The sequence below is a fragment of the Antechinus flavipes genome, chromosome 6 (genome assembly GCF_016432865.1).
Source record: "Antechinus flavipes isolate AdamAnt ecotype Samford, QLD, Australia chromosome 6, AdamAnt_v2, whole genome shotgun sequence".
Taxonomy (NCBI): Eukaryota; Metazoa; Chordata; class Mammalia; order Dasyuromorphia; family Dasyuridae; genus Antechinus; species Antechinus flavipes.
The window spans coordinates 183,120,166-183,133,444 of NC_067403.1; the positions used below are offsets into that span (position 1 = coordinate 183,120,166).

The window sequence follows — 13,279 nt, forward strand, 5'->3', positions numbered from 1 at the left end:
TCTATTTTCCTTGTGTTCAGAAGTTAAACAGTTAAACTGACCAAGCCCTACAACCAGTGAGGGCTCCTCATAAGCCAGCTTAGAATAGTGAAATGTAAGATGCCAAAAATAACCAAAGTTCTAAACTACTCCAAGAAAAGGATGGGGAAATGACCAAGGAAGGCAAACAGAAACCAGAATGCCCAAACTCATATTTTTCTTCTGTCTTCCATGCCAAGGAGAATAACCTTTGGACCACAAAGTATAGGACAAAAAGAGCTGAGAAGAAAATTCACAGCCAGCAAGGAGATAATATAAGCATACCTAGTTGTACTAAATGAAATCAAGCCATCAGCCCCAGACTAACTGTTGACTGCTAAAACACCCGTGGTTAATGACCTCAAAAAGACTGGGAGACAAGAACTCAAAAAGCAAAATGTTGTCCCCAAGACTCCACCATCACCTGCTTTCCCCATCAGGCAGGACAAGGGACATGAAGCTTCTGCCCAGCCAGTTGCAGGCTTGACCTCTCCATGATCTCACACGGCCCATGCTCTTCTTTAGGTCCTTGTTACCTCTTGCCTGGACTATTAATGAATTATTGCTTGCTCTCCTTTCATCACATCTCTTTATTCTCTAATTCATCCTTTCCCAGCTAGTAAATAAAATTTCCTAAGACATAGATCTAACTAGGTCATTCTCCTCCTCAAAAAGATCCAGCTACTCCCTAGTGCTTCTACTTAATAACACAGTAGTATTAAAATTCCTTCACCTTCACTTAGTATTTAAAATTCCTCTTAAGTCTGATTTCATCCTCCTAGTCACCATTTACATTATTCCTCTTCGTATACTGGGTACTTCAGCCAACCTGCCTCACCAGCTTTTCCCTAACCATGACAGTCTATCCCATTTCTACACCATTTACATGGAGGAGGGGTCCTGTTCCTATCCTCCTGACACCTGTGCAATACCTTCTCCTTTTTGCCTCTTGCAATCTTACTTCAGATTCCAGTTCAAGCCAGTTCAAGCTGATACCCTCGGTTTATGCCAGTGTTCAGTTGCATTCCAATGACCTTGAGCTTACTCACTGGCTATATCCCTCAAGTGCAAGGTTGCTCTGCTCCCAGAGTGTTGTGCAAAAGACCTCCTCCTGGCTATAGCTCCCAGCCTGGATGGAAGACCATGGGTGACAGGCCATCTTAAGGAAGGCTCTTGTGGATTCCTAGAATTGCAGCTTCTTCTATTATCTTTAGTTTTGAATGCTTGGTCCAGCTCAATCCCATTCTGATCCCAGACTGATCCAGTCTCCTGCAGGGGTTGCTATGTATCCTTGACCCACTAAGTAAATCTTTTAGCAAGCATCCAGATAGACTGCTGATGAGATCGTGTTTTTGTTTTTGTTTTTTTGAAAGCATCACTTCCTCTGACCTTTTACGCTTTCTTCCAAGGTGCACAGACATCAGGAGTCCCCAGCATCAGGAGCATCAGATGGGAAAGAGCAGGGGACTCTAAGCTAGATGATCTATGCTAGAGTTCCAATCTAGCTAACTAGCTGTTGTGATCATTCCCATGTTCCTAAACTTCTCTAGTCAAGTTTCATCATCTGTCAAATGAGGCTTATGAAGTACCTCAAATTCACCCATATGTACTGACCTTGGGTAACCATCTTTATCTCAGTTTCTTCTTCTATAAAATGAGAGGGAAATGGAAATGACAAATCACTTCAGTATCTTTGTCAAGAAAATCTCAAATGGGATCACAAAGAGTCAACCCTGATTAATCATCTGAACAACTACTCCACCACCCAAAGCCTTTTCTAAGCAATATTCAGCAAAAGGCTACAACTTCACCATCTCACAGTTGAATGAAAGAGGACAAGAACAGAAGAACTCTTTTGGCTAATTATTTATGGACTAAGAAAAAGCTTATGATTCTACAGCAGAAAACTCTCCCAAAGATAGAAATGAAAACTGAGATATATCCCTCAATTTATTCATCACAGTTCCAAAGTTCTTTCTGCAGCCTAATTCTGTCATTCAGCATATTGGTGATTCTTCCACAATTTGGGTCATCTATCAGTTTGATCAACAGGCCAACTAAGCATTCATCCACATCTTTGATAAGACTGAACCAAGCAGGACCATGGACAAAAGCCTGCAGCAATCTACCAGAATTGGGATTCGTGAACTTTGTTTTATTTGTTAAACAGCATTTTAATATGTATGATTGGTTTCCTTCATAGGCCTATGGATTTTGACTTATGCATTTAAAAACATTATTTGAGTTGAAAAGACAACAAAAGTAACCCAAGAAAAACAGGTTAAGAACTGCACTTCAAAAAAGTTTCCTATAATTGTCTGGGGCAATATATGAAGCAGATTTGTTTCAATTTAATTGTACTAATAGAGGGTTCCTATACAAGCCAAAAATGAATAATCCTTAAAAGAAAGAAAAGAAAGGAATTCACACAGTTGGCAAATTATTTAAATCCTGAGGAAAAGGCAAACAGAGTTCACAACATCAAACAATTTTATGTACCTAAGGAGGTGGAATGTGCACTATTGGAATCATAGTGGACACTTGGTATCATTACCATAAGGTATAAATAAACATAAAAGTTTGACAATTAACTTATATTCCACCATTAATAATAGTCTGCAAAGACAGGTGTGGTCTTGTCTATCAAAATAATACGTGTATACACTCAGATTTATTCTAATTAGGAAGACAATTTCCTGAATTCCCAAAGAATTAAAAGTTAAAAATTTAAAATAACCATCCAAGCTATTACGGCAACACTTTCCAGAGAAATCAAACTTGCCTTGGTTTTGCAGCAAACAGTGGGTTGCTGCTGATATGACATTTGCCTTAGTTATTAAGTGGCTTTTTAAAAAAGATTCTAAATGTCTAGCAAGGGTGGTATAAAATTTCACAAAGGATAACTTTTTAAATTGAAGACTCCCATAAGGACTTGTCTGACTCCGTTTTCAAATAACAGGTGAAATCTGATCTCTCCTGGGAGCCCTTTCAGTTTTGTCTAGGAGCCCACTTACATTCATCAAGGACACAGCCAGATTATACCAAATTAAAACCAAGATAATTTAACATGTCATACTCCAACTAGGCGATGTGGATTTTAAGGGTAAAATGGACAAGTGGATCATTTAATAGGATTTTTCAAAGACATTCAAAATCTTCTCAAATCTTAATGGTATTTCAGAGACGGAATGAGTTTCACATAAATTAAGTAAAATGAAAACTAGAAAGCTATAAATCTGTCACACTCCCATCCTCCTCATCCCCTCATATACTTCCCTGGATTATCACTCTTGGGCTGAGACATCCAGCTCCCCATTCTTGCAGACTTTAAGCAGAAAAAAACTCTGAAGTCAAATCAGCCTCAAATTAAAAGAAATTCTTGTTCAAATTTTTAAGAAGGTGATATGCATCCAAAGCAAGTGCTTATAAATATATAATTTTTCTAAAATACAAACAAAAACCTATTGCCTTGCATGACCTTATGTAAAGTTCTCTTTCCCACTTTCTTGAGAAGGAAAAGAAAAGGGAACAAGCATGTGTTAAGCTCTGAATGTGTGCCAGGCATTGCTTTATAGCTATTATCTCAGTTGATCTTCACAAAAACCTGAGAGGGAGAAGCATTATATACTAAGTGATTTTTATAGCTAAGTGACTTGCCCAGGGTCAGATGGCTAGTAAGTGTGCAAGGCTGGATTTCAATCTAGAGCATCTTACTGACTCCAGGTGCAGCACTCTATCCACTGTATCACTTGGCAGTCTAACATTAAAATAATCCAGTTAACAAGGACTACAAAATGTTCACTTAGTATAAATGAAGAATACATAGGCTCTCCTCTGAAGCAAAGGAGAACTAATTGCCTCATAGTTGCCAAAGAGTACAAAACTACATTTGATAGGATCAAGTTTTTGCTAAAAAGTGCCAGGTATATACTTACAGATTACTGATCTGACTAACAAGTATCCGTTAATTACTACTTTTCAACAAAACGTACTCAGTAGTTCTCAATCTAACAGTGTAGATTGTACCAGTCCCTGGACATCCTGAGAGTGAACTTTTCTTAATGGTCCCAAGGAGATTGGCTCTGGGGATTCCTGGATCAGCCAGAGATCAAGGTGGCAGAAAAGGCCCCAGGTGGGGACAGAGAATGAAACCTCCTTGGTGATGAGTCACAGGAGCATATGTGCCAGGGAAAAGCAGGGGCCTGGCCACAAAGACAAGCCCTCCCTCGCCAAGAACAGGCTGAGCGACAACATGCCAAGCCCCTCCGGGGATGCTAAGGGGTGGCAAACAGCACATGTGATGGTGACCCAAGAGGCAGGTACTCACCGATCCCCGAAGAAATAAAACTGGGACCCCAATTCCAAACTTCTCTCCTAAGCTGTACACTGCAAACAGCAGCTTGTAGGCCTGTGGCCCAAAGTCCTGCAAGTGTTCCTCAGAGTCATCACTGGAATGAGGGTCATTCAGTCTGAAGACAGAGATACTTAGTGAATTCACACATCTAAGACATCTAAAACTAGATTCAAACTGAATCAGGGAGGACAATAGAAATTTTAACAAGAGCCAAGGGAACATGGCAGCACATGTCATATGACCAGGGAACAACAATGATGATGAAAATGGTGATATTGATGATGATGATAGAACTCTCATAGAAAATTCTGAGGCTTTCAGAGACCCATCAGATGACCATGATGTGAGGGAGGCTGCCCTATGACTGTAGTCCCATTTTCAGATGAAAAAATTAAGACTATGTAATAGTGGCAAGTACCCAGAAGTAAGAGCCAGAGCTTATAGAGCATGTTAGCAGTTTGAGGACAATCATTTTATTTGATTCTTACAAGAGTTGGACAAATTTTGGCTATGAGCCTTCCCATTTTATAGAGGAGAAAATTGAAGCTTGGAGAGGTTAACAATGAGTGACATTAGCCAGGTTCACACCCAAGCTCACAAGTCAGCTCCTGCACTTCCACAGGTTTGCCTCTAGCATCTCCCCATGATCACTCTTGATGTACCCGTGATCCCCGAGATGCTGCTCTGTCACCAGGAGGCAAACTCCTGTGCATGCCCCACACTGGCACCAGTGAGGTTCTCCTGGGTTCAAATAGTCTCATCAAACTGGCCTAGGCTTTTATGGCAGCCATAGTTCCTTGGTTTCCACTGTCACAGACAACTCTGAAAAAGTCCTCACTGGCATTCTACAGGATCCCCACAGCATCTGAACCAAGCAGAAAGAGGCTGCAAGGAGAAAAAGTGCCTGCCTGGCAGGAATGGGAGCCAATGGGCAGGCAAGAAGCAATGTAGGGCTTCACTGGTTTTGCTAAACCACTATCTTCCCCTGTCCCTTTAATACATGGGGCAGGTCTCTAGAAAGTAAAAAGGATACATTTGTAAATGAAGGTGGAAACCAAAGAAATTAAAATTATAGAAAAAAATATCCTTTTTTAACTACTCCCAGTCCTGTGGGTGTCCCTGCTCAGAGCAGGGTCAACTTCCAATCTTCCTGCAACTCCTTGGCCTTACTGATGGATGGCAAAGAGAGACCTAAGACCGCCTGCCACTACAGAGGACAGAAGCTTGTAATCAGAAGATCTGGACTAGAGATTGAGCCCCTGCTAACCACCACCTCTGTGAGGCTCAGGAAATCAAGTCCTCTCTTTAACTCAGTTTTTTCATCTGTTAAATACAAGAATCAAGTTCCATGTTCTCTCAGATCCCTTCCCTTACTGTAATAATTTTATCCTGCTCAAATGGCAAAAAGAACAGCCAGAGTCACTTTACACAACATAAGGTTTTCTTGAAAAGTAAGAAGGAGATTTTAAATTGCCCCAAGGGGCTAAAGGAGTCTAATGGCCAACCTTCTGAGAGACAGAAAAGCAAAAAGAATCATGGCCAAGAAAGCTGGCTTTTTACAAGCAACATGCTGACTTGATGAAATGCTTTTTTTCTTAAATAGGCTATTTCATGTTCAATCCTCCTTCTGATCTACGATGAATATGGAAAAAATTCTCATCACATCTGGTGTTTATGAAGTCTAGAATGGTTTTTATGAAGTGAAAGAGCTTAGGAAGGAAAAATCTGGGTTTCCAAATAAGCATTTATATACCACTCTAAGGTTTACAAAGCATATTCTGTCACTGCATCTGTGCTTTCAAAAGCTACATTTGCTTATTTTGAGAGTTAAAGGAGTTTAGATGTTTTTTAAGGAAATGAAAATGAGCATTATGTTAAAGAGAGCCAGCATGCCAACCAGCAATCATTAATGCCTTATTTCTTACTAGGCAGGTGATACTGGGACATGGGGATGGTACTTTCCAAAGTGGCCGAGAGAAGCACTCACCTGGCCTGACAGTTGTCACAACACTGCTCTGTTCCCATAATGCCCAAGGAGGCCTTTCGGAGTTGTCTATCTTCAAAATGAGACAAGATGATTCTACCCATGAGGAAATAGAGAATTCAATGAATGAACCAAAACTGACATGTTGAATTCATTACTAAAAATGAGGTGAAATCACCACTGATTGACTCACAGGGGAGGTCATTATACAGCTCTGATTCACTCATAAGTCAGTAAAGCAACTTAAGACTCTGATATACACAGAAGCATGACAACAATAATTCAGTGAAGCATCAAGGCTTATCCTCGTACATGCTAAGCATGTGACGTTCGATAGAACCCCACCCACTTACTTCCGCCTGCATCTGCTGGACTGAAGGTACTTCTCTAATTGTCTCATCATCTTCAATTTGTACCGTCGAAAGTCGACATTCTGTATTTCACCAATGAGGTGCCTGTCAGTTAGAAATAAAGGATGAGGACAAAAGAATGAAACTTGACCGTTAATTTATAATGATAAGCAGATTCTGTTCAGAGGGAAAAAGGAAGTTTCTTTCAGAGTGTGCACTAAGCAATAATTGTCAAATCTAGTTAGATTACTCAAAAGGAGAACCTTCATTTTATCATCAATTGTGCCACCACCTGAAATGGGTTTCTATTATTTGGAGGCAGTCGGGAGGCAGTATACCTTGAGTCACATTTGAATTTAAGTCCTCCTGATTCTGGGGCAGCCTCCATCCATTGCACCACTTAGCTGTCCCATGGGTTTCCTCTTATAGACCATATATGGCCCTTCAGGAAAAATACACAGCATGAAATTCATCAAACACACATACATCCTGCCCTTTACCTGTTGAAGCTTATGTCTGCAGGAGCCCAGAGCACATGGCAAGCACTAGGCAGGCCATCACGGCCAGCCCTACCCATCTCCTGGTAGTAAGATTCCATTTCCTTGGGAGCGCCATAGTGGATGACTTTGCGGATGTCTGCTTTGTTAATCCCCATACCAAAGGCAACTGTTGCTATGACACACTGAGAACAAAAACACCAAGGCAATTAGTTTAATGCTGCTAACCTCATACAGTGAGGCTTCTGGATAAACGTGTTCATGAACAGAGATGGAAGGGTTAATAATAAACCTAAAATTACCCATTTAAACTTTCTGCCTAGATGTCTAAGAGAGTTTCTGTATAATGGATAGCTCAAAGGCCAAACTGGAGGTTGCTCTTCCTGGCCCTCAACCCGTGTCAGATGGACAGGTGGAAGACTTCCCAGGACTACAGACGCCCTATCCAGACAAGCACTGCCCTGGGCATGCCACTGAGTCACTGGCCTCCATCAAACATGGCTCTGGAGATGAATCTGTGCCCACCAAAAACTGGAATTAAGCTAATTATGATGCAGTATGGCCTGAGTAGTTTCGAGGAGGGTCCTACCAAGGAATGAAATGAGTTAGAAAGAGGAGAAAAAACTATGCAAGGGAAACAACAAATAAACAAGTGGGCCCCAAAAAGCATATGGAAATGAAGAGAGGATCTAGAAAAGGAACCAAGATTTTTGCCCAGGCAAAGGCACATGTGAATTCACACGACACTTCATATTGCTCCAAAGCAGATACCGAATGACTGGGAGATAAATGCTAGAGCATGCCATTACAGAATGGGCAAATGGCTTTTTCATGACTTCTCTTTTTTTTCTTAAACCTAATGTATTTAATGTTAATATCTGAGTGTTGAATCCTTGGGATACTTTCTTCAACAAAATGCAAAATTCATTTTAAACACATCTGGCTCACAACTCATACACAATGACCATAGCATCTTTCCATCTAACCTTCCTATATAGGATGTTTCCCAACATCATAATGTGAGCTCCCTGACAACAGAGGCTGTCCTTTTCTCCTTAAATTCCCAGCACTTGGCAAATAAGTGTTCCATTAAGGCTTTTTAATTTATTCTTGTTGTATTGTTATAACTCTCATTTCAACTAAACATACCCATAAGCAAAATGTGGGTCCCTGATCACTGTCAGATGTCGGATATAAGTAACAAATATGCACACAAAAGGAAGAGGTGCTAACAACAGCAAGGACAGAAGAAATTTTTTTAAACAAAGTAGAGCTGCAGATCAAAGGCAAATAAAAACAACCAAGTAGGATTACTTTATTAAAAGACAAGTTAATATAATCTTTCTAAAACTAAGACCTTGAGCACGCACCTCAGCTTCTTCTCTGGCTTTGTAGAGCCTAAATGATGAAAAAAAACTAAACCAGCTCTAATGAGTAAGCTCCAGAGGAGGCAACAGGAACCAAAGTAATTATGACTCAAGAGCACTCAGAGTTCTGCAAGCCCTGGAGTAACAGGCAGCCCATCCTGCCGCAGGGACAAGGGAAAAGAATGCACTGCCCAAAGAGGGACCCACAGGTCTCAACTGTCTTTCCCTGCCCCCAGAAGACAATTCTACTTTCATTTGTTTCATTTTGTCCTTCTGAAAGGACTTCACCCAGAGATCCAGGGAAGGCTGGAAACCTACTGTCCAAGGACCTGCCTTATTAATTCAGTCCAGAGGAACTCTTCTCCAGGGGGAGGTACCCTACAGGAATTTCTCCACCATAGAAGTTCTCCAAATCCCTTCTTTGTTTCAGAGGGATTGCAATCTGCAATGGAGAAGGAAGAGGAGCAAGTCTCCTGCTAAAGTGACAAATCCTTGAAGCAAGAGAGTCAAGAATCTCCCCAAAAGTGCAACCTTAACTCCTGAAGAAAAACAATGAAAGCCCTAACTCTCCCCAAACAAGAAGTTATCATGAAGGCAGAATTTATCTGAAGACATAAAGAGAACAAATAATTGCTATACTGGGCCAAATACCAGAACTCTAATGACAAGTCTTAAACCTATCCCATAACATCTTTGAGTACCAAGAGCCAATTAACCATTAATTTATAATGATAGGCAGATTCTATTCAGAGGGAAAAAGGAAGTTTGGCACTTTGGACAGAGGATACCCCAAACCTTTTCACTTAACTAAGGAAGAAACTGAGGGACACAGATCCTAAACATTTTACCCAACATCCAGTATGTCAGTATGTAGCAGCACCTATCCTGGAAGCCACAAGGAGCAAGCTGGGCCAAGAGATACAAACTCCAAGTCAAAGCAGCCTTTAATAAAATCAGGGTGAAGAATAGGGCACCAAAAGAAAGGAAGACACACAGCATACAACTTGCAGGAGGAGGAAAATAAAAAAGAAAAAGACCAGAGCCACCAAGAATCACACCAACCCTTAGCCAATCCAAAAAGTCCATTTCTGGTTTTTAAATGCATTATAACCAGGCTTAGGAAGATCCTTTCATCTGGGAGAAGTTAACATAATCCTAAAATCCCCAACTCCACACCTATAATCTCCACAGCCAACAAATATTCACTCTCCAAGTAAGGAATACTTGCTTACAACAAGTGCTAATAAGGCCATGCTCCAGTTCCCAAGACCTTTTTGAAATGAGAGTGTCATAAAAACAGAAGGAAAGCTAGATTTCTGACACCTGTTCACATAGAGCTCTTGGCTAAGAGAGTAAAGAGTACTTAATATCCAAAGGTCTAGGTCACCTGCCTAAAGTGCAGATGTTCAGCAGACCCCATCTCAGAGCCTCCACTCCTCCATCTTGTCCCCAAGACCTCAGAGGAAGGGGAGAATCAGGAGTGGAAATGGGATTTCACTGACCTTGACCTTAATCCTAATTCCCCTTACCAATGTTTATCAGCCTCTTCCAAGAGGCCAGGATAACGTGGCAGGTTCTTTGTCACAGGCAGGATCTCTAAGTGAAACTAGAATCAAGTTTCAAATCTATATTTCCTGGTGAAACTTAGGAAGAACATAATATGGTCACTCACATACTGACAGAAGGTTGGGATTCTCCTCCAAGACGAGCCCTTCAGCTTATCAAGCTGGATGCCGGCATCTCTAAACCCATTCTCAAGAGAAGAGATGAGCAAAAGCTGGACATCAAGACCAGGAGCTACTCCTGGCCAAGCATGTATGGCCAAGCATGAGCATACACAAATAAAAGCAAGGCTGACCACTCTGACAACTTCCGGTTAGGAGACCTTTCCATAGGAGGCTATACCCTCTTCAGGAGGGATGGCAGTGTTGGTCTGATGGTTATACTAGGCAGTGGGCAAGAAGATGAACACAGGCAAAGTATTAGAAATTGAAGAAATGCTCTTCAACTGGAGAACGGCTAAACAAGTTGTGATACATGAATGTAATGGAATAATATTAAAATGATTATTAAAAATGATACAAGCAGGTAGATCTGAGAAAAACCTGGAAAGACATAAGTCTTGAACTGATGCAAAGTAAAGTGAGAAGTAAGAGAACACTGTACAAGGAGAAAAGCAACACTGAACTATGATCAAGTCTGATTGACTTAGATCTTCTCAGCAACACAATGATCCAAGACAAGAGAAAGGATCCATGACGAAAAATGAAAGAAAGAACTAATAAGTCTGAATGCAAATCAAAGCATACTATTCTAACTTTATTTTTTCAAAAGTTTTTCCTTTTGTTCTATTGTTTCTTATACTTATGTCTTATATGGAAATATGCTTTACAAGACTGCACATATATAAACTATATAAAAGTGCTTACTGTCTTAGGAAAGGAAGAGAGGAAGGAGGAAGAAAACATGGAACTCAAAATTTTCTAAAATGTGAATATTAAAAATTGTCTTTATATGTAACTGGAAAAAATAAAATGTCATTTAAAAAAGGGAAAAAAGAAAAGGAAGATGGCTATTGAAATTCTGGGTCCCTGGAAAGGATTGTCAATTAGATTGGGGGGGAGGGAGGATGTCATCCCAGGGCAGGAGTTCAGAAAATGAAGAACAAGTTAATACATATCAAAGACCTAGTCAACTCCCCACTTGAAAATTTTGAAACTTCTATTCAACTAAGCTTTATCTAAGCGGCTCAAGACAGAATCTAAAATTGGGAGATGAAATGAAGCTATAATAAATAACACAAGAATGGAATCAAAACTTAAAAAAAAAAATTCTAAGTCAAGAGTAAGAGGAAAACATCAAACAAGGAAAGGTAAAATGATCAGGCTAAAACAACAAAAGTGAGCTAATGCCCTGTCTGTCAGACTCACAGACTCTCCCTGAGAGAAGAGTTAGCCAAGAGACAGATATAGAGCAGTCAAGTGAGAGTCTCCACAAACCCTATAGTTACCCAAAGCATCTTTAAACTGCATGACACCAAGAAACAGCACAAGCCCTCACTGAAGCTAATCACATAGCACCAAGACCTGAGAGCAGCTGCCTCTGTTGCTATTTGGCTTCCCAGTTCCCTGGATAGATAGGTGGATCTGTCCACTGGGGATCAGGGGGTGACTGTGTCTCACCATTTTCCCCAGTTTTTGAAAAAATAAAAACATGACCTGAACAGAGAAGCTAAGAAGTAAACCCTAAAACCTTGGCCCAAGAGACCCTTCTCAAGCCTCTGGTTAGGCCTGAAACAGAGAGAGACATGTAAGATAGGAGCAGTGTGATAGGCTAAACTACAAAGGAACAGAGGGGCGAGTGCCAGAGGGCAAACCCCCTCAGATGACATTGCCTCTCACCACTCCCAAATGCTCCAGGCAGAAAGGCAGCAGAGATGAGCAGACACACCAAAGACCGTGGGCCAGTCCAAGAATGAGCCAAATCAATTCCCCCGCTTCTAACTGAGGACTACTTTCTAGCTAAACAACATCAGAATTAGTAAAAAATCTCATTCAAATTTTAACTGGAGATGATGGGAAGGGACAAGATCAGCCCAAACAACCAAATAGCATGTGTGTTACATATTTCCCCATCTGGCTTTTTCTCAGAGGAACAGGATCCAGCCTACATACCTGAATTTCATCACGCATGAACTTGTGGTGGATCTCTCGCCTCAACTTGATCCCCAGGCCCGCATGGTACGTTCCACAAGCTAAGTTCAGTTTCTGGAGCTCTGCAGTCACTTGTTCAGAGATCTTTCTAGAAGGGCAATAGATGATGGTGGGGCCTTCAAATTCCCAGGATGAGCTGAAATAAAGTGAGAAAAATATAGAAATAGAATACACACACATATACCGTAAGATATCTGGATAAAATTTAAAAAGAAGTTATGGGGGAAAAAAATACAGTGAAGTCACAAAGGCCAAAAAACTTCCAATCACATCAAAAATTTTAGCCAAAAAATGAAATGACAGCTTCCATTCCTGCTCAACCTTGAACCAAGAGGCACTAGCTACTCCAGACAGCACACTGAGTAACCTGCAACACATGGGGCTTCTGGGCCCCCTTGTTCAGATCATTTACTTCACAGTCAAAGCTAATTACAGGTGTGACTTGAAGAAGCACATTATGACTATTCTGACCCTGGGGTCTCATCTATAAAATGGGATGTGATCTGTAGTATGAACTTCACAGGATTGACACCAAATATCATTCTGCAAAATATGTCACGTACTGAGTAACTCTCAGTAGCTATGATTACTTACACTATATAGTGCCAAGTAAAAAGGCACTGACCACTGCCAAGTCCTCCATCTGAGAGAATCACCTTTTTTTTCTATGCTCTCCTCAGACTACCATTTTCTCCTATGGCCCTTGAGCAAAGTGCTGAGCCTGCCAAACATGCACCAAGGAAGCCCAAGTTGAAATTCTGACCAAAACTTACTTAACTCTATAACCCTGGGCAAGTAACCCAACTTGTCTGAGCCTCGGTTCTTTCATGTATAAAATGGAAATACCCAAGCTCACAGATAGATGATAAGGAAAGGGATATGCCAGCCTCAATATAATGTCCATAAAGGTGATCAATGACAATGTCATTCACTTCTAGCTGATCAGACAACAAGCCCCACCTCTAAACACCAGGGAGGCCTCTTCTCCATAACAGG

General features: G+C 40.9%; 1 protein-coding gene across 4 annotated transcripts in view; it reads right to left on the bottom strand.

Annotated features, from left to right (window-relative positions):
- WRN (WRN RecQ like helicase) overlaps positions 1-13,279 on the bottom strand; it is a 90,473-nt gene that overhangs the window by 32,464 nt on the left and 44,730 nt on the right. For all 4 annotated transcript variants that reach the window (XM_051967194.1, XM_051967192.1, XM_051967193.1 and 1 more), the window contains 5 exons: positions 12,245-12,419; positions 7,207-7,388; positions 6,710-6,811; positions 6,360-6,452; positions 4,346-4,487 (listed from right to left, as the gene is read on the bottom strand). In XM_051967194.1, coding sequence (XP_051823154.1) covers positions 4,346-4,487; positions 6,360-6,452; positions 6,710-6,811; positions 7,207-7,388; positions 12,245-12,419 — 694 coding nt within the window. The remainder of the gene's footprint in view (positions 1-4,345; positions 4,488-6,359; positions 6,453-6,709; positions 6,812-7,206; positions 7,389-12,244; positions 12,420-13,279) is intronic.